The sequence below is a fragment of the Malus sylvestris genome, chromosome 5 (assembly GCF_916048215.2).
Source record: "Malus sylvestris chromosome 5, drMalSylv7.2, whole genome shotgun sequence".
Taxonomy (NCBI): domain Eukaryota; kingdom Viridiplantae; phylum Streptophyta; class Magnoliopsida; order Rosales; family Rosaceae; genus Malus; species Malus sylvestris.
The window spans coordinates 44,375,482-44,394,925 of record NC_062264.1 but is presented as its reverse complement, the minus strand read 5'-3'; the positions used below and the strand labels follow the sequence as shown (position 1 = coordinate 44,394,925).

Sequence of the window (19,444 nt, the reverse complement as noted above, 5' to 3'; positions counted from 1 at the left end):
AAATTGACATGTTTTAAAAGATTTAGAGGTCCACAATCAAATTAAAAGTTTGGGGCTGACATGTAAGAATGTGATAAGTGAGAGGGGCCGTTGGTAAATTGATGCCGAATTATTACCTTACCGGCCAACTAAAACCCCACCCGCCTCGCCAACAGACAATCGTCAACATCAATCTCCACCGCCCCCATAAGCTCACATTCACAAATAAATATAATCCCACAAAAAAATGCAAAATTTAAATATTATTTATTTTGCTATTTAAATAAATATTTTCAGTTCATGGCTTCTTCTGAGAATCACCTTCATTGAATACCAAAAAGCGAAAACCCGCATAAAAAGGAGCAGCGAGGAAGAAGGAAACCCTAGAGCTTGAGCTTCTGGTTTTGGGGTTCGGAAAATGGGGGATTTGGAGAAGCAAGAGACGGTGCTGCTGAAGAAGGCGGAGGAAACGGCGGAAGGGGAAGAAAAGGAGAGGCTTTTGGAGGGAAGTGGAATGGCGGTCGTGGATTTCGACCTGCTCTGCTCGACGGTGGCATTGCAGACCCAGGGCAAGCTGGCGGCCAAGCTCCAGAGCTTCCCCAGAGGAGAGGAAGACGGAGACGCAGGGGACTTGGGTGGCGTCTTCAGGATGTGGGAAGGTGAAGTCCTCGAATGCTTCGATGACCGTCGTGTTGCTCTCGAATCCCTCTGGTCCGTATTCCTCTCTCCCTCTTTTGCTGTTTGGATTCCCGGATCCTTTTCCCGAGAGAAAGTTTTAATCTTTGTTGTAAAGATGATTTCTTTTGCTTTGGTTTCTATGTACTTTTCGAATCATTTTCGTGTCGTATTTTGTTGCTGAAGATACATATTTTCTGCCTGTCGTTGAATTATACAGAAGTAGTCAAAGAAATTGATTGGGTCAATGTGTTTTTTATTTATTTTTGTTGAGAATTTGAATTGCTTGTTTAGTTTGACTAATCTTTGACTAATCTTTGACTAATTTTTGCCATGTATTTTGATGTTGCAGTTGCCCATGCTATAGATTTGGGAAGAACATGAGACGAGCTGGTTTCGGTCCTTGTTCGTTACAGGTTTCTGCATCTATCTTTTTTGTGATTGTTTTGGTAGCTGTGGAAGTGGGAATTTGAGGATGCTTTAGATGTAGCTGTTGAACAACCTGTGTGCTTTCAGCTCGTTTGGATTCGAAGATTTGGTTTTCGGGTAAATAAGGCTGGTTTAGATAGATGCTGAATTTCGGTATGTGATTTTGCAGGGAGTTCTTCATTTGATCCTCGTTGTTCTTGTCCTTCTCAACGGCATTGCCTTCATTGTCACCAAGAAGCACTGCTTTCTATATTTGGCGGTTGCTTTCAGCATTTCACTAGGAACGTATTTGGGGTACTTCCGAACACAGATAAAGAAGAAATTTAACATCAGGGTAAGCCTTCTCTCTTTGTTAAACTATCTCTTACTAATTCCAGTTAACAATGTTCAAGTCTTATAACTTAAATGGTTATTCAATGGAGAAAAGCGACATTAGGTATAGAAAAATACCGAAACTGTGGGTGTGCTAGTTTAGATGGTTTGCTTTTCCCTCCTCGTGGAGAAGGTGCTGTTACTGCTATATGATCGATCATTTCAATTGTAATGAATTGTTTCATGAATCTATGGTTATTCTAATCCATGCCTTCTAATCGTTTTCGTGGTTATACACAAATTACCCTAACATTGTTGCGGGCAATGCCTGTTATTTTCAGGGTAGTGATAGTTCCTTGGATGATTGCATCTACCATCTCATCTGCCCGTGCTGTGCATTATGTCAGGTGATTATCCTTCGAGAACCTAAACCTATGATATGATTGTCAAAAGTAAATGTAGACAGGAGCTTTTCATTTTGATTGGTTATCTGATTTTTTTGAAACTTATGGATGGTATTTTTACAATATGAGCAGGAATCCAGAACATTGGAGATGAACAATGTCCAAGATGGCACCTGGCATGGTCGAGGTGATACGATATGCATAGGTAGCCTTGGAGAAGGTGCAAAATCGTTCTTTGAGCTACAACCGCCACCTATTGTCTCGATCAAATCCCCTGATCTCTGCTGCTTATAGAAAAGTAAAGATTCATGTGAATATCCACGAGTTAAATAAGCCGGGCATTTGCCATTCCAGAAAGTGGCCACAGCTATGATTGGAAGTCGGACTTTCTATTTGATGTCTTCGGCTACAAGGATTGTTATGCCTTGCCATCGGGAAGGAAAACATTTTACATTCAAGATTGCTGTGGTCACCATCGGGAAGTAGAATTGCTTTAGATTCCTGCTCCACCTTGTAATTGCTGTGTTTTCAGCCGTGGAAGGTGTAAATTATGTGATGAAGACTTCACTGCCCAGGTGTAAAATTGTAATTGTACATATGATGTGCTGCTGGGGTTTCTTAGATTGATCCCCATTCTCTAGATTTGCTTCTTGTAATGTTGTTTAGGTTTGGAAATGTTTAATACAGGCGATATTGAGAAGAGCAAATTGAACGGTGAATGGATGAATGCTTTTGATCAACGGAGTGACGCTTCTGCTCTTAAAGGAAAGTCACGTGGTGTGCACGTTAACGTTAATTTAGATGAAATTTATGGATAACTAACGGTGGGAGGGAAATCGAAAACTAAGTGAAAGTTCAAAAGGAAATCTGACAGTTTACTCCAAAACCACGTATGATTAATTAATTAATGACTTGGAGAAATCATAATAATACCAGCATGTGGTACACAACCCATTTTGTCCTTTAGCTGGCGGCTTTACGTCGGCAATCCGTACTTTCATGATCGGGAAGACTCACATAGGCATTTCAGCCTCTTTTTGGTCATTGTGCGATTCACCAGACTAGAAATCGAATTCAGGACATGCCATGTGGAATATGGCTCATTTTTACCCCGTTGAAATTCTGAATTCAATCCAAATAAATTAGAAATTAGTCCTCTATCAATGGCCACTAAAGTAGTACTACAAAATTTCCAGAACCTCAAAGCTGAGCTACAAAAGTGCTTCTGGTTTGGACATGGACACACATTCGTGGACCAAATCGAATTGTTCCCAGCAGCAGAATTTCTACAACTCCGGAACTATCGTTGATGGGGTTGTCTCTGTTTGCCACGCCACCCAAACAACTGTTTTTTTTTCAGGTTTGTTTGCATACTACATTCCGACGTACCTGAAACTACTGGAGTTGTCGGGCCTGAAGAATCCCAATTAATACCGAAGCTTTTTTTGTGATAAAACTTCACACTGGTCTGACTGTGCAAGTGGTAATTAATAAGTTGGAAACAATATCTGTATTGTTAGAAGTGAGACTTTGGCTCATCTCTATGATAATTTGATATGGTATCAGAGGCAACGAGCAGACCCGTACTATCACGTGCTAGTTTGATTCCAACTAATACCACAACATTTTATAATAAAACTTCACACCTGTCAAACTGCTGGTGGTAACTAAATTAAAAACAATGTCGGTGTTGTTAAAAGTGAGACTCTGGCCGTGTCTTTCATAATTTGACAGAAGAATTGTCGCTGATGTTTATGTTTTTCTGTCGGATTTCTGCTTCTTGTTTGAAGAGTTTACCCGGCACCTGGCAGCACGACTCAAACCAAGGAGACTTTGGATGTTGACAGTCAAATCAGTTTCGTCAAAGAATAATCTGTTGGAGTTTTATGCCTCAATTGTCCCACATCGAGGAACACAAGGTCTCCAATAGGTGTGATGTTAATTCGTATATTAACTGATTTTAGTTTCGGATTAAGTTTTTAATTAATATTAAAAACGTTTTGATTTGGGAGACATAACTGGTGGAAAGAGTTCTATATTAATAGATACATCCAAGAGGTATTCGAAAGTGTATGAAATGGCCTATATAACTAAAGTCTCATTTCAACATATATGATTCAATTCCCGAAGGACCATGTTTTATCACAGACGACATCAGAATTTAGTTATCGACCTTCGAATTTAGTTATTGTCACGTCGTTGATAGAACACGATCCTTTGGAAACTGATGGAACAGCAGCATCGCTACATGAATCTTTTCTCGAGGCAAATGCAGGCTGCTGAGGAGATGGAGCAGATGCTTCGCCGCTCAACATAAAAACAACTGTTGACATGGATGGTCTGTTCTTCGGCTCTTCTTCGACACACAAGAGCCCGACTTGAATGCATCTCATGGCTTCGTCGGGTGCGTATGACTCCAGTGACGAATCCACAATTTCTAAGGCTCTGTCTTCACTCCACAACTGCCAAACCTGTAGTTGACAGTAAATTTTAAACACGTATGGGATGAGTAAATAAAAAGGGTTGGTTGTTTGCAAAATTTGTGCCACTCACATGTCCTAATAAGTTTATGAAATGATCCTCTTGACAGAAACTGTTGATTTTCTTGCCGCTTACAATCTCCAATAATATGACCCCAAAACTAAAAACATCCGATTTGGCTGAAAATCTCCCAAACACTACATACTCCGGTGACATATAACCACTGTATTATGCATATGAAGAAAATAAAGCGTTACAGCCAAAGAATAGTAAGCGATGAAAGAGCTAATGGAAGGTGAGTTAATAGCGATTCTTACTATGTTCCGACAACTCTGTTGGTCGTATCCTGGAGTTGGTCCCCATGGAAGATTCTTGCCATGCCGAAATCTGAAATTTTTGGGTTCATCTCAGCGTCGAGAAGGACATTGCTGGTTTTTAGATCCCGGTGAATAATCCTAAGCCTTGAGTCCTGGTGAAGATACAAAACCCCACGAGCAACCCCATTGATGATTTCGAATCGCTTTTGCCAATCCAGCAAGGACTTTTTTGTGTGATCTGCATCAAGATATTTGACTTTAATTGTGCAGATAAATGTGACATATTCGACTACGATATGCTTCATAGTTTGAGAAATGGCGTGAACAAATGAATCTTTCCTCTACGGACATACCGAAAAGAAAGTAGTCCAAGCTTTTGTTCGGCAAGTATTCCAGGACTAACATCCTTTCTTCTCCCTTTATGCAACAGCCTAAAAGTTTCACAAGATTCCTGTGTTGAAGTCTCGCTATCAACGCAACTTCATTTTTGAATTCTTCAACTCCTTGTCCTGTAGCTCTGGATAATCTTTTTACAGCAATATTCTGATTATTTCGTAACACACCCTGAAGTTTTTATTCAGTTTTATCATTAAGCTTCCACATAATCATTACTTATTTTGTCAAGCTATTATGTTGTGATTATTCCTTAATAATGAAATTTGCAACTCTTCGAAAGTGGGACTAACCTTATAAACAGTGCCAAAACCACCTTGGCCAAGTTTTTGGACTTGAGAGAAGTTGTTCGTAGCTGCAATTATCGTTCTCAGATGGAAAAATTGCAATTCAGGATGTCTCCTAGTTTCTTCGATCTCAACTGCTAACAATAAAAGAAATCACTGTCTGCATTTTCTTCTCACTGTTCTATTTTCATTGACAAACGATACAGAAATATAAGTTTTACATCGAGCTTGTGCGTATGGATTCTATCTAATGGCAGTGCTTTGATATGATTTACAAACTGCACAAGCATTACAAGTGGAGTGCTTTTATTTGATGAAACCGTTCGAGAATTCAAAATCGCTGACTACTTCTTACCTTTTGTCTTCCTCTGTTTCCTAATCCTCCAACAGGTCAACGCAACCATCAGTACCAATGCTAGAACAACAGACAACATCAGAACAGCCAGCATACCCCTCCTTCTAAGAAAACCTTTCGAATTTCTGGAATTTTCAGCTACACATAAGAGTGGGATAAAGGATTAAAAAATAACAAAACCAGTAGTACAGTAAGTTCCACAAATTTCAAAAATTTATAATGCAACTTTTCCATGGCAAGAAGTGGTACCTAATTCGATTTTGTCCACACGTACATGTAGATCTTGCCCTACCTCTGTGCGCACTAAAATGTCCAGCAACTCACCATACCATGTCAAGCAATCACTGCGCCCTTCAGATTCTATGACCGTATATGCAGTGCAAGAACAATTGCTTAAGCACACCTGCTCACACTCTTTGATACTAATACCTTTTTTCAGCCGTGCTGCTTTGGTTGTGTCTGGATCTTTAACTCGTGCCAATTTCATGAACCCTTCTCCGTTCCTACACTTTGATACCGCAACTCGTTTACTCACACACCCGTCCGAACCATCTCTCATCTTCCAATCATTGACAGACTTCGGTTCATACCCTGGGAGACACTCACACGCAAACAAATTGACATTGTCAGGGGTACATTTGCTGTTGGCACCGCACTCTCCATACAGGTCACACCGATATTTTGGCCCAGACCATAGTTCCTTCCATTCTCTATGCGCATTGTTCCACCCGAGGTGTTGCAGTAACCCAGAATCCTTCAACACCACCCTTGTTGAAGTGCTATCGTTTTTAAGAAAGTAATACATTTCGTCCTGATTACTGACAAAAGTAACCACGTCCACTGGATCAGATCGCCCCGTGTCCACTGGCTCAGATCGCCAATGCGGAGTCAAACCTTTATAAAAAGTAAAAAATTCGGGGGTGGCAGTCTGATTGGAATAGAGCCTATGGGTGTATTCCCTGTAAGAGTATGAGTATGAATTGAAAGAGCCGAGTAGTATAAATCTTTTGAATGGAATAGTCATGTTGATAAGCTTAGTGAAATCCTTTTTCTTGTAGGATTATAATTACAAAGTCCTTGTTGTTGAGGGATTTATCTCTGTACTTTATCTTTTAAGAGTCACTTGTAATATGGATTACTTGTTCGAGTTCTATAAGAATTCTAATAGGGGAATGATTAGAACGACCATATATATATATGATCATAATCACTGCTCTTGCAATGTCTGCTTCTTTTGTACCAAATACCTATTGTTTGGAAAGCACTTGTGATTGCTAAAGAGGAGAAGGTTATTAGATCAACAAGCTGCGATGGCTTCGTCTTCCATATCGGGTTCTGCAGGTTAGTGTTTCTGCAAATACATCAGTTTTCCATAAACATGTTTAATGGTGAATAATTAGTTTGTTCTTGATTTACGGTGATTCAATTGGCAAACTTGTGATTAGTAATTTAGGTATATATATATTCCTGTTAATCTTACATGTGGTATCAGAGCCAATTAAATTTTGACCATTGAAATCATAAATCTTGTTCAAGATCAAATTTCACATAAATTCCCGGTTTTTGAACCCAGAAAGAGCATAAGAAACGACACCGTTTATAAAAAAATAAAATAAAATAAAATAAAAAGGGAAAGGGCGAAAGAGCTGTTAGAAGGTTTCCTTTTATTTTAAATTTTTCGACCGTTATTTTCTGGGTTTTCGGTTTCTTCTATCTGGGTTTCTTCTTTTTCTTTTCTTTCTTGCTTTCACTGAAAGTTGCGACGATTAAGAAGTTTTTGCTTCGTCTGTCTCTTGATCACGACAACCCCATTAACATTATGTTAAAGGTATGTTCTTCAAACTCCGCTTAAATAATTAGTTGTAGATCAGAAATATTGGAATTTGACAGCGATATTGAAATAACACCTGCAATTGAATATTGCTGAATCCAAACCGTTCTTTTCTAGCTAATGTCACATTTAAGTTGCATTAGTATTGCCTCTGCCGCAGTTGGTTATGATGTTTGTAGATTGAGATAATTTTGGTTTATTAATTCTCCTTGTTTTATCAGTGTAATGAATAAACTTGTATTATGAATGAGAACCATTGAACAAAGTTCATCTTGTTTCTTTTGTTTTATTGAAATCTGAATGAGAATTGTCTTTTTCTGGGAATTGGTGCCGACGGGATTCTGGCTGATAACTTTGGCGATGATTTTGGATCGATGCCTCTGTAACAATGGCAATTCACTTCGATAATCTGCAATGGTGCGAGGTCCATGGGAATTTGGAGTGATAGAAATCCGCGTGGTTGGGTCTCGAGCATTGATAGATAATTTGTTTCATTTATTTGGAGCCGAGGAATTGCAATCGGGTTGATGAATATGGATCCAATGATGCGTTCAGGTAACTTAATTCATTGTATCATGCATGGTTAATTGTTCTCTTATATGCATGATTATAGTGTGATGAGTTTGAGCATAATGAATTAGGGATTTTGCTATTTCGAGTATGCCTGTTTAATTACATACTGTGAGGGCATGATTAAACTCGAAATCCCTATGGCTGCCAACTTGTAATTATGTGGGATGTCTGAAATCATCTTTTGCTGCATAAATAAGTTAATGTAGCATTTAGTCTATGTATACTCTTTATTTTTCATTAAAGAGTCTATGGTTATGATTAAATTAGTCTTGGTGGAGGATAAAATTTGTTCATATATAGCACCTAACGTTCTCTTTTGTCTGTTTGTTTTGGGACATATATGATGAATATCAATTTGGAATGGAATCAATCTGACTACACGAGAACTCCATGAATTGATATTGTCTGGGCAAGTATGCTTAATGACCAAGCGGTTCTAATATTAAACTAATGGAATTTGGATGCCATTGTTTGTATTTATGGTACATATAATTAAATGCATTGGTCTGTTTTGAATTATTAAAAAAAAAAAAAAAAAGTGTAATTCATATCCCCAGTTTTGGTTAGACTACATATAATATGTTTTGGGAGTGTTGCCGTATATATGAAAGGTGGAGTTTGGAATTTGGATTCGATAAATGTCAATCTTTGCAGTGTATAACCGAAAACATGTGAAGGCTCTTGTATTTATACCTTGTATGGAATGATATAAATTGTTTTGGTGAAGCCTTGTTGGCAAGAATGCATTCTATTTCGCTGTGATAGTGGAACTCATCAATTGGCAAGATTTGGTCTGGAATTTTCGTTTCTCGTTTGCTTCCGCTGCTCTTAATGAAAATTTGCTGATTAATTGGTATGTATCCTTTAATTCATATCTGATGCGATCTCAAAGTTCATAAGATATTAATTTTGAAATTTTGACAACTTATGGGTTTTCCGTTGATTGGAATTGTTTGAGATTTTGAAGCGTCAATTAGTATTTTTGCAATTGATTTTTGGACTAGACTGAATTATGATACATGTCGATCTTGTTAAAGAATTATTATATGTAAATCATATTGTTGAAAAGTTGAGATCTTGATTATCTCGTTTTAATCAAGATAACTTGTGCTTCTATGTCCAAACATTATCAATTTTTAGTTGATCTTGCTCGATGGATATTGAACTAGTTAGGATCAAATTGAATGCAAAAATATTGTGCTTGCTATTCTGATTTTGATCATTGTTGAAACTAGTGATTTTGGGTTTATGTGAAATAAGTTTTTCCGAATGGATTGTGACTATCTTTTGATACATAGACTGTTTGCATAATGGTTTAGGTGTATTTGACTAAACTGAGATTATGCAATTGGTAAGGAATCGGGAATCAATTGGTTCATATATCCGGTTTCTTTATTGGCTGTGCAGTACATTTTGCTTATGCTTAAGTGGGAGAATCATATGTTCGAATGTAAGCATAAGGTTATTTAGGCCGGCCATTATAATTCTTATGGATGCTTGAAAACCAGACTATGGTTTTATTGAAGCAATTGGTAATTATTTATGTTACTTAATTTGTTTAAGTAATGACAAGTTTAGTGCTATTTGCTGGAACTAAACTTAACTTGATATAGTGGGAGCAAATCAATTTATGTGTTTGTTCTGGTCAAGTAAAATCACATTGTTGTAAATACAAATTGGATGAATGTGATCATGAAATTTGTTTGCATATTGGTTGCGGCAATTGATCACATTGATAAGACATTCAGTGTATTGCAATGACTGTTAGTTAATATAGTTGATATTAACTTATACTTAACTTGTTTGTGTTAAGTATAGCCTAGATAAGTGGGAGCAAATTGGTTTGGTTTTTGCTATATTGGTTCACATAATTACAATGTGCAAATTAAGTATGTTGTGACTTTTGAGTTAATTCTGCGATGTAACAGAAAAAATTCTTAAGTTCAATACTTTAAAATGCATGGGTAAGTTGTATGTGAGGTTAAGTTTTTATTATCCAAAAGATTTGGTGGCTATATGAGTGGGAGTAGACGTCTTGGTTTACTTTTGAGCTTAGATACATTGTTATGAACTATTGAATATGTTGTTCTGATATAAGATGGTTGTGGTTAATAAGTTTTGATCATTAACTGATGTCTTGACAATTTTTGTGTTGAGGTTATATTGGAAAAGTGGGAGTAATGATTTTGACATTACTGAATATATACGTTCACATGAACACAGAGAGCAATTTAGGCATGCTGTGATTCTTAAGTTAATTTTGTGATGGACAAAAGAGACTTATGAGTTCCATGCTTTGAAGTGCTTGAGTAACGTCGAATGTGAAGATAAGTTTTCTGTTGGTATGGACTTAGTGATCACTTCCATGATTTATAAGGTTGTTAATCATATGTCATACTCAAGTGGGAGAATGTAAGAGTATGAGTATGAATTGAAAGAGCCGAGTAGTATAAATCTTTTGAATGGAATAGTCATGTTGATAAGCTTAGTGAAATCCTTTTTCTTGTAGGATTATAATTACAAAGTCCTTGTTGTTGAGGGATTTATCTCTGTACTTTATCTTTTAAGAGTCACTTGTAATATGGATTACTTGTTCGAGTTCTATAAGAATTCTAATAGGGGAATGATTAGAACGACCATATATATATATGATCATAATCACTGCTCTTGCAATGTCTGCTTCTTTTGTACCAAATACCTATTGTTTGGAAAGCACTTGTGATTGCTAAAGAGGAGAAGGTTATTAGATCAACAAGCTGCGATGGCTTCGTCTTCCATATCGGGTTCTGCAGGTTAGTGTTTCTGCAAATACATCAGTTTTCCATAAACATGTTTAATGGTGAATAATTAGTTTGTTCTTGATTTACGGTGATTCAATTGGCAAACTTGTGATTAGTAATTTAGGTATATATATATTCCTGTTAATCTTACATTCCCCAGTTCCAGGGTCATCTTGTGACTTCCAAGATGTTAAGACCCATTCTATCCCCAATTTCCAATTCACGCCTAGTTTCATACCCGGAAGGAGAGTATCTGTAGGATAATCAAAACTCTGCCACATAAAATTTTTGCTTTTATTATCCCGGAAAAGAACTAAATTTCCAGAATCTAAAAGCTGAGCCCTGCAACTAGTGCTCGCAGTTTGAACCGTCACATTTGTAGACGACACAGGAATGTTCTGCATATTGTTAGAATAAAGAAGCAGTCTCCCATACCTGTCTATAGTAAGGACACCAGAGGTATCATTGATGGGGTCGTTTCTGTTTGCTACCCAAACCACTGCCTTTTGATCTTTTTCATTTTTTTGAGCATACCAAATTCCGACGTACCTGGAGCTGGAGTTTCTGGGGCTGAAGAACCCTAATGCGAAGATGTTTTCTTTGGACACCAGAAGATCACCATCCTTTACATGTTGGTCCATTTCTATGGTGTCAATGGAAGTGCAAAATGGGATGAGGAGGGACACAACAAGCAAAGCTTTGAGTAACATTTTCTTGGCAGATGCATGTATCAAACCCTTGGCACAATCACAGCAACTGCGAGGGCAATAGAGAATTAGACGATCAGAGGCCCAAGCCATCGGACTACCAAAGAATCCTACCCTCCCTTGGCTCAAAACCATCGGATTTTGACCGCAAGCCATCGGACTACCAAAGAATCCTACCCTCCCTTTCCTCAAAACCATCGGATTTTGACCGCAAGCCATCAGACTTGACCGCACTTGTTTTTCCGTGTACATTAATGATAGTGTTGACAGCTGTCCTGCTTCTTTGAATTTTACCCAACATGTGCTACTTTTCGTCAATCGGTATTTGGAAGACGAAAACGACATTTCTAGTCAGCATTCTGGGATCCACTCAAGTCTTGTTGAATTGTCTTGGATAATGTGACACATCCAGCCCCGATCTCCCCGTATATTACAATGGATATGCGCTAACCGACATCTGAGGGTGATGAAGCCGTTTTAAACATGCATACAAATTATAACGATAGAACGAACGTAAATAAAATATGTAAATTTGAATAAAATGAAGTATGCAATTGCAGGAACGAGTCCAGGACATACAACTAATAAAAAAGAGTACAAAATGAATATTTTATAATACATAAGATTGCAAAGAAAGTAAGTCCTACACCAAGAAAACTCGAAGATAACGATAGAACCAACCGTTAATATATGTTGTTACCTGAATTGGTATTTCTCTTTGTTATATTAGTATTTGCCTCGTTACTATCCCTTACTAATTCCAATTAACAATGTTCAAGTCTAATAACTTAAATTGGTTACGCAAGGAAGAAAAGCAACACTAGGTATAGAAAAATTCGGAAACTGGGTGTGCTAGGTTAGATGGTTTGCTTTTCCCTCCTCGTGGAGAGGGTGCTGTTACTGCTATATGATCGATCATTGCAATTGTAATGAATTGTTTCATGAATCTATGGCTATTCTAATCCATGCCTTCTAATCGTTTTCGTGTCGGAACTTGTTTGGATTTTACTAATTATAATTAATGTTAATTATCCATATCAGACACTAGAGTTCAGTTAGGAGTTAATGACTTGGTTAATTGAATCTCCTATAATGTAGGACCATAAGGATTACGTGATGAAGGAGAGAAACACCCCATGATCGGAAGACAAGCGTAATGCTTGCAGTTATCAAACTGCTATCCTTAATGGGAGGAGGTGGTTATGATGAGATGTGTAGATGTCTATATATACTTGGTCCCTGCTCAAGGAAGTTGGTTCCATTTTCTGAGATAAAATCTAGATCCATTACTAGAAGAGAACATAAGGTTTCCATTGAGTAGAAGATCAAAGTAAGAGGCTTCAATTTGTGTAATGGCTTATTCAGGTAAAATCCTGAACCATTGCTAATACCAGTTCGTCAAAAATACCACGTGTGCATGTCACCAAAACCTTGTAGTATTAACCCTAGGTTTTATTAAAGTTTACATTTGGCATCAGAGCCAACCTACTTGGTTTTAGTTTTTCTTTTAATATGATATGATTGCACTGTGTATGTGTGTGTGTATATATATATATGTTGGCTTCTTCAGTATTTGTTTTGCAGTGAGTGTGACGACCTGTCCCTAATTTTCCTATGTAATTTCTCCCCGAATATATGTATTGACGATTATGCCCTTATTGGCAAGAGACGTTGACTTATTCTTAACGCTTTCCATTTTATTTCTCGCTATCGCATTTAAATTGTACACGCTAGTACGTGTGTGCATAAAATTTTAAAGTGTAAAATCCTACCCGTGCACTCCCCTTCATCATTCGGTCTCCACTATCCCATTTTTTTCTGTATGTTCTGACCCCTCCCTCAAATCAGAAAAACATCTTTCTATCTCTCTCTCCCTTCGAACACTCCCTCTCTCTCTCTCTATACACGGATCATCACCAAAGTTCATCAAATCTTCATAGATCGAGGAAACAAAGATCACCATCGTGTTCATCTCGTCAATACGAGTTCATCCATACTATTTTCAGGTAAGATTTCCACTGTTTTCACGTCGAACCACTTACCTCCGTTTGAGTCACTGTTCATGCAATAATTATTGGTTGATTTTTAGGAGTTTTTAAGCTTATAGTGAGCTTAAGGAGGTTCTTAGGAAGCTCGGAGTGCTTCGTTGGAAGTTTTGGACGCAAAAACACAGAGATCGGAAAGTTCAAAGTTTGGCCGGAACTTTCGAGGCGTTTTCCGGCCAAACCACGGAGATTTAGATGTCGTGCGAGGTACCATTCTCTTCGTCTCTTCGAGAAATACAACTTTCGTTTTTGTTTCACCCAATTTAGTTGAGTAATAAAGAAGTTATACTCATTTGAATCTTACCCAGTTTCCGGCGAGTCCGACAGCTTTCGAGGATTTTCCGGTGAATTCCCGGAGATGTAAGGGTCGAGACAGGTATATATGTGTTCGTCTCGTCAATATCTTCATTTTGATATAAAGTACGTTGAAAATGGTGAAGAAATGACAAAGTTATGGCAATTTGAAAAACTGCCCAGAAACCGGCGAAACCAGTCCGGCGAGCCGAGGAAGAAGACGCGTGGGCGTGCATGGACCGACACTTTGGGCGGCGCATGAGGGCGCGTCCGGCCTCCGACCGGCGCGTGGTTGACGTGTGTGCGTTCGTGTCGTCGAGTAGATCGAGGTGATTCTGGTAGAGGAAATGTACCTTTGTGCCGTAAGTACAATAGCATACACTTTGGAGAGTGTAGGCGGGAAAGCAGAGTATGCTTTACATGTGGACAAATGGGACATAGAGCTACAAGATACTCAGAATCTTTCGGGCTTGATCATGGGCACGTTAAACATTCCTGGTTACTTTGCTAGAGTTTTAATTGATCATGAGGTAGAAATTTCTTATTATTGACGATGTTGCCAAAGAGAGTAATGTTGGAGCACGATCGAGGCATATATATAGGTATTTCTAATGAAGAGCAAGATGATAATATTGCACCCTTAAGAATTGTTGCTTACTTATCGAGACAACAGTGAGTTATCGTTATTGCGGGCTGCAGACCATAATATCCATAACTTATTTGTTGAATTCATTAAGCAAGTAAACAAGGAAATTTTTTTTTTATATTAAAATTCATTGAAAAAGGAACATTAAGCAGAAAAATAAAATGAACATTAAACAGAAAAATACAAGAGAGAGAGCCTTCACAAAGGCTACTTAGGAGAAGTCTCAGTAGTCGGCGGAGCCTCAGCAGTCGGCGGAGCCCCTGTAGGAGGAGGTATCAGAGGTTGATCATTTGGAGCTTAAGTACGCAGTACAGCCCCAGAAAATGAAGGCAAATGTTGTTGGAACAAACCCACAAACCTCTGATGATCAAGTAAAATCTGACCATCAGATTCCTGCATCTGGTCAATTTTCCTCTTCATGTTTGTAGCATAGTCATGTGCGAGCCGGTGCAACTGTTTATTCTCATGCTTGAGCCCTCTAATCTCCTATTTGAGACTCATCACTTCAGCCGCCAATGATTCAACCTGGCGGGTTCGAGCAAATAGGCGTTGGGCCATATTAGACACAGAACCTGCACACTGAACACTGAGAGCCAGAGAATCCTTAACAGCTAACTTATCAGACCGTTTGGAAAGTAGTCTGTTATCTTTGGGAGTGAGAAGGTTCCTGGCCACCACCGCAGCGGTCATATCATTCTTCATCACGGAATCCCCAACGGTAAGAGGACCAGTAGGGGAGACGAAGGATGGGCGCCATATGTTGTCTGGAGAAGGCGGGGCTGCCTCTTCAACAAGGTTCAAGTCAAAACGACGGTCGGAGGGGCCAGACATTTTCAAAGGTGTTGAAGAGAGAAGAGGTCGGACAAATTAAGATCTTAGAAGTGCAAGAATGAAGCTTCTACTGGTGGAAATTCAAGTGTGCTTTGAAACGAACTACGTGCCTCTATTTAAATCAGCTCGACGGGATTTCAGAGATCAAAGAGGCCAATTCAAAAATCGAAGAGGCGCTAGCTTTCTCAAAAGCTGGGCTTGCTCAGAAACCACGGGCCATCCTCTTTTCCAAATTTGTCCGCACTTGTCACATGCAACTTCTGCAGTCGACGGATCTCAGAACTCGAAGAGACAAGCTCAGAACTCGAAGAGGCAAGCTCAGAAATCGGAGAGGCATCTGCTTTTCCAGACGTGTCAGCATCTGTCACATGCACACTCAGCCTTGCGAAAATCACGGGCAGTTTGTCGAAGCACCGATTCCAGATATCGAAGAGGCACCTACTTTTCCAACCTTGTCAGCACCTGTCACACGCACACTCAGCTTTGCAGAAATTATGGGCATTTTGTCGAAGAGTTCTGGTGAAGTAGAAAGCACACGAATCGTACTGTTCAATCACCCACTTCCCACACGCAACAGTAGCTCATGGGTACCACAGATAACTTTGCCAAAGTTCTCTGACAAAGTTGAGACATGTGAAGCTGGCAGCTCCCACTACCGTGCTATGACCAAGCAAGGTAAAGGAATAGCATTACTACTTGATGTTAGGGAGACTCCTATATATGTCGACCTCCATCCCCAACGGAAAGGCATACCTACAAAAATGCTCAACCCTTCCTCATATCTAAGAGGACACTCCCAACGAAGCCTTTCGAAATATTCAGCTTTCTTTCCCCCCGATTATACCTCTGCAAACAAGCTATACTAGAGCAAGAATATCTCATATCATCAGGGTTAAAAGCAAGAGTATCCCATATCAGCAGGGTCGAACGTACTCTAGATTTGATGGACTTGTTTTGACCCTCAAATTCTTCAGTCAGCCTTATACTCTGGAGGAAACCAGAAAACCCTCCAGCCCAGTTCAAGAATAAGCCTGTGGAAAGTTACTTCTTCAAAAGCAAAAGTATCCCATATCATCTCTTCTCATTTTTCTTCTCTTTATCCTTTATGCTGCCTGCAAGATAGGGAGAAAAAGAGCAATCAGCCAGCACTTGGTATCAATCTTTCGATCGGGAACCGACTGCCTGGAACCTCTTCCTGATTGCTTACCTAGCCTTGCTCTCGAGTACTCATCTTCAACATCTTATGCTTCCTCTTCGTCTACCACATCTGCCTGGGGAACAAATAAGGGAAGTGAAAATGATACCTCGAAGCATGTGGAGACAACGTGCTGATTCATCCTCAGCTAGGGACAGGGAGAAAGAAAGCAAATGGTGGGCACTGACCATCACCTCTACCTCGTGCCTGCCTGCCGTGCAGAAGAAACAAGCAGAGAAGAATGCAGACTGCACAATCAAATCAACCCAGCAAAAGGAGTCTGAATTGAAACCAAGGAACTCTCCTATTCTCTGCTCAGAATTCCAATCCAGTTCGAGGTCAAAGCTGTGGAAAGTCAACAAGATCATGAATTCCAATCCAGTTCAAGATCAAAGCTGTGGAAAGTCAACAAGACCATCTATCTCCAAAACCAGATTTACGTTCTTAAACTCTACTCTGTCTGGTTTTTACTTTACCATACTTGTCATGTTTATTCGTAGTTTGTTTGTTTGCTTGTTTTGTGTGAGTTTATGCTTGAAACATTGAGGACAATGTTTGATTTAAGTGACAAGGTTCTAGTGACTATCATCGATTGGAAGGATAAGGTTCTTAAGAACAAGACCATGCGGATAGTGAAGGTTTTGTGGAGGAACCACTCAGTGGAGGAAGCCACTTGGGAGACAGAAGAGCGTATGCGAGATATGTATCCACATCTATTTTATGGCTTGATAGTAGTTAGTATTGAAATTTCGGGGACGAAATTTTTATAAGGAGGGTAGATTGTGACGACCCGTCCCTAATTTTCCTATGTAATTTCTCCCCGAATATATGTATTGACGATTATGCCCTTATTGGCAAGAGACGTTGACTTATTCTTAACGCTTTCCATTTTATTTCTCGCTATCGCATTTAAATTGTACACGCTAGTACGTGTGCGTAAAATTTTAAAGTGTAAAATCCTACCCGTGCACTCCCCTTCATCATTCGGTCTCCACTATCCCATTTTTTTTCTGATGTTCTGACCCCTCCCTCAAATCAGAAAAACATCTTTCTATCTCTCTCTCCCTTCGAACACTCCCTCTCTCTCTCTATACACGGATCATCACCAAAGTTCATCAAATCTTCATAGATCGAGGAAACAAAGATCACCATCGTGTTCATCTCGTCAATACGAGTTCATCCATACTATTTTCAGGTAAGATTTCCACTGTTTTCACGTCGAACCACTTACCTCCGTTTGAGTCACTGTTCATGCAATAATTATTGGTTGATTTTTAGGAGTTTTTAAGCTCATAGTGAGCTTAAAGAGGTTCTTAGGAAGCTCGGAGTGCTTCGTTGGAAGTTTTGGACGCAAAAACACAGAGATCGGAAAGTTCAAAGTTTGGCCTGAACTTTCGAGGCGTTGCCCGGCCAAACCACGGAGAGTTAGATGTCGTGCGAGGTACCATTCTTTTCGTCTCTTAGAGAAATACAACTTTCCTTTTTGTTTCACCCAATTTAGTTGAGTAATAAAGAAGTTATACTCATTTGAATCTTACCCAGTTTCCGGCGAGTCCAACGGCTTTCGAGGCTTTTTCCGGTGAATTCCAGGCGATTTAAGGGTCGAGACAGGTATATATGTGTTCATCTCGTCAATATCTTCATTTTGATATAAAGTACGTTGAAAATGGTGAAGAAATGACAAAGTTATGGCAATTTGAAAAACTGCCCAGAAACCGGCGAAACCAGTCCGGTGAGCCGAGGAAGAAGACGCGAGTGGGCGCGCGTGGACCGACACTTTGGGCGGCGCGTGGGGGCGCGTCCAGCCTCCGAACGGCGCGTGGTTGACGCGTGGGCGTTCGTGTCATCGAGTAGATCGATTTCATATATTTATACCCTAGGTTTGAGCAAACTATGGGGGTTTTATGTAGGTTTCCGTTATGTACGTTAATTAATGATATTTAGTTATTTCACATATAGGGGAAACTTATTCCGAGGATTTTCGAGGCCAAGCTAGGCTCGGGGGCTACGACCACGTACTTGTGAGTGGGCAGTTGTTTTATACCTATATATATTTATAGTTTCCATAAATGCGTATTTACTTCATTTTTATGCTTATATTGCCTAGTATCATTATTGTGATATAAATTGTGATAAATGCTGCTATATGGTTGTGATATTACTGTCATGGCATTCATACATACTTGTGTACATGCTCATCTTGCTGCACCCGGTGTTAGTACTCGCCCCAGGGCCAGGGCCAGTCCTTCGCGTGTATGTTCACATCCGCACCGTTTGCTCACCTTGGATCCAATTTTAGGTGCCAGTCTTGTCGGGTAGATTGCATTAGGCGATCCGACTTGTATGTGATGTGCTTTTGCACCAGTCTTCACGTGATCGTAGTACTAGAGCATATTGATTATACCCAGTCCTGTTCGTGCCAGAAACCATCTGTCCGAACTTGTGTGTCAGCTTAGATGGATGAGCACTTAGTTATATTGATTATCACTTGATTATTATTGTGGCATATGATACATCATTGACTTGGCATAATTCTGGTTACATGGTTGATATATATTGGATTTCATACTTACGTAGTATGTTTTGAGGAAACTATACTTGTTTTACGGCGAGGGGTTAGTATATTCAAAGATAAAGGTTTTCTTATAAGCATTGTTTTGCTGACCCACTCAACTTTGTTTTTCGCCCCTCCAGGACCTAAATAATTGTACTCTCTGTGGCACTCGAGGAATCACGGCAGTTCTGACATTTCCTTCTGTTTAGACGTACGAACTTATCACTACTATGTAATAAGTGTACTTTGGGTTGCTTTGACTACTCTTTCGTAGTCTCACTGTCTATTACGCTCTGAATAATTGTAGTGGGTTCAACCCACGAATTGCGCACTCTTTCACTGTTTAGTCCTACCTA

General features: G+C 39.3%; 4 protein-coding genes across 12 annotated transcripts in view; 2 read left to right on the top strand and 2 right to left on the bottom strand.

Annotated features, from left to right (window-relative positions):
- The first annotated feature begins 171 nt into the window (after positions 1 to 171).
- LOC126624344 (protein PLANT CADMIUM RESISTANCE 12-like) lies at positions 172 to 2,539 on the top strand. Its single transcript, XM_050293410.1, has 5 exons — positions 172 to 690; positions 1,007 to 1,070; positions 1,253 to 1,417; positions 1,737 to 1,802; positions 1,932 to 2,539. Exons 1-5 carry the CDS (start codon positions 398 to 400, stop codon positions 2,091 to 2,093), a joined length of 750 nt encoding a protein of 249 aa, XP_050149367.1. The 5' UTR covers positions 172 to 397; the 3' UTR covers positions 2,094 to 2,539.
- A 1,340-nt stretch (positions 2,540 to 3,879) lies between these two features.
- LOC126624319 (G-type lectin S-receptor-like serine/threonine-protein kinase RKS1) overlaps positions 3,880 to 19,444 on the bottom strand; it is a 31,183-nt gene continuing 15,618 nt past the window's right edge. Inside the window, exons 3-9 of one of the 4 annotated variants that reach the window (XM_050293383.1) lie at positions 5,882 to 5,924; positions 5,633 to 5,770; positions 5,284 to 5,411; positions 4,951 to 5,161; positions 4,598 to 4,835; positions 4,353 to 4,503; positions 3,880 to 4,270 (exon numbers count right to left, since the gene is read on the bottom strand). In XM_050293383.1, the coding sequence (XP_050149340.1) occupies positions 3,965 to 4,270; positions 4,353 to 4,503; positions 4,598 to 4,835; positions 4,951 to 5,161; positions 5,284 to 5,411; positions 5,633 to 5,770; positions 5,882 to 5,924 (1,215 nt within the window). In that variant the 3' untranslated portion in view covers positions 3,880 to 3,964. The remainder of the gene's footprint in view (positions 4,271 to 4,352; positions 4,504 to 4,597; positions 4,836 to 4,950; positions 5,162 to 5,283; positions 5,412 to 5,632; positions 5,771 to 5,881; positions 5,925 to 19,444) is intronic. The other 3 variants (XM_050293384.1, XM_050293381.1, XM_050293382.1) reach the window with 3 other exon arrangements.
- On the top strand, positions 6,597 to 18,541 carry LOC126624354 (uncharacterized). Of its 6 annotated transcripts, XM_050293421.1 has the most exons (5): positions 6,597 to 6,973; positions 17,813 to 17,975; positions 18,077 to 18,145; positions 18,247 to 18,414; positions 18,494 to 18,541. In XM_050293421.1, exons 1-4 carry the CDS (start codon positions 6,943 to 6,945, stop codon positions 18,359 to 18,361), a joined length of 378 nt encoding a protein of 125 aa, XP_050149378.1. In that variant the 5' UTR covers positions 6,597 to 6,942; the 3' UTR covers positions 18,362 to 18,414; positions 18,494 to 18,541. The 6 variants fall into 6 exon arrangements, 1 of the variants encoding a protein (XP_050149378.1); XR_007624061.1 differs by lacking the exons at positions 6,597 to 6,973; positions 17,813 to 17,975; positions 18,247 to 18,414; positions 18,494 to 18,541 and adding exons at positions 13,318 to 13,529; positions 13,613 to 13,775 and having other exon boundaries at positions 18,077 to 18,238; XR_007624063.1 differs by lacking the exons at positions 6,597 to 6,973; positions 18,247 to 18,414; positions 18,494 to 18,541 and adding an exon at positions 17,428 to 17,729 and having other exon boundaries at positions 18,077 to 18,238.
- On the bottom strand, positions 10,885 to 11,700 carry LOC126624341 (G-type lectin S-receptor-like serine/threonine-protein kinase RKS1). Its single transcript, XM_050293409.1, has one exon. The coding sequence runs from the start codon at positions 11,677 to 11,679 to the stop codon at positions 10,900 to 10,902; it is 780 nt and encodes a 259-aa protein (XP_050149366.1). The 5' UTR covers positions 11,680 to 11,700; the 3' UTR covers positions 10,885 to 10,899.

Coding starts and splice junctions, on each gene's coding strand:
- LOC126624354 (XM_050293421.1), top strand. CDS start 6,943: ATGGCTTCGTCTTCCATATCGGGTTCTGCAG. Junction 6,974..17,812: donor TTCCATATCGGGTTCTGCAG/GTTAGTGTTTCT, acceptor GTTGATTTTTAG/GAGTTTTTAAGCTCATAGTG. Junction 18,146..18,246: donor CGATTTAAGGGTCGAGACAG/GTATATATGTGT, acceptor AAAACTGCCCAG/AAACCGGCGAAACCAGTCCG.
- LOC126624341 (XM_050293409.1), bottom strand. CDS start 11,679: ATGGCTTGCGGTCAAAATCCGATGGTTTTGAGCCAAGGGAGGGTAGGA.
- LOC126624344 (XM_050293410.1), top strand. CDS start 398: ATGGGGGATTTGGAGAAGCAAGAGACGGTGCTGCTGAAGAAGGCGGAG. Junction 691..1,006: donor GTTGCTCTCGAATCCCTCTG/GTCCGTATTCCT, acceptor TTGATGTTGCAG/TTGCCCATGCTATAGATTTG. Junction 1,803..1,931: donor CGTGCTGTGCATTATGTCAG/GTGATTATCCTT, acceptor CAATATGAGCAG/GAATCCAGAACATTGGAGAT.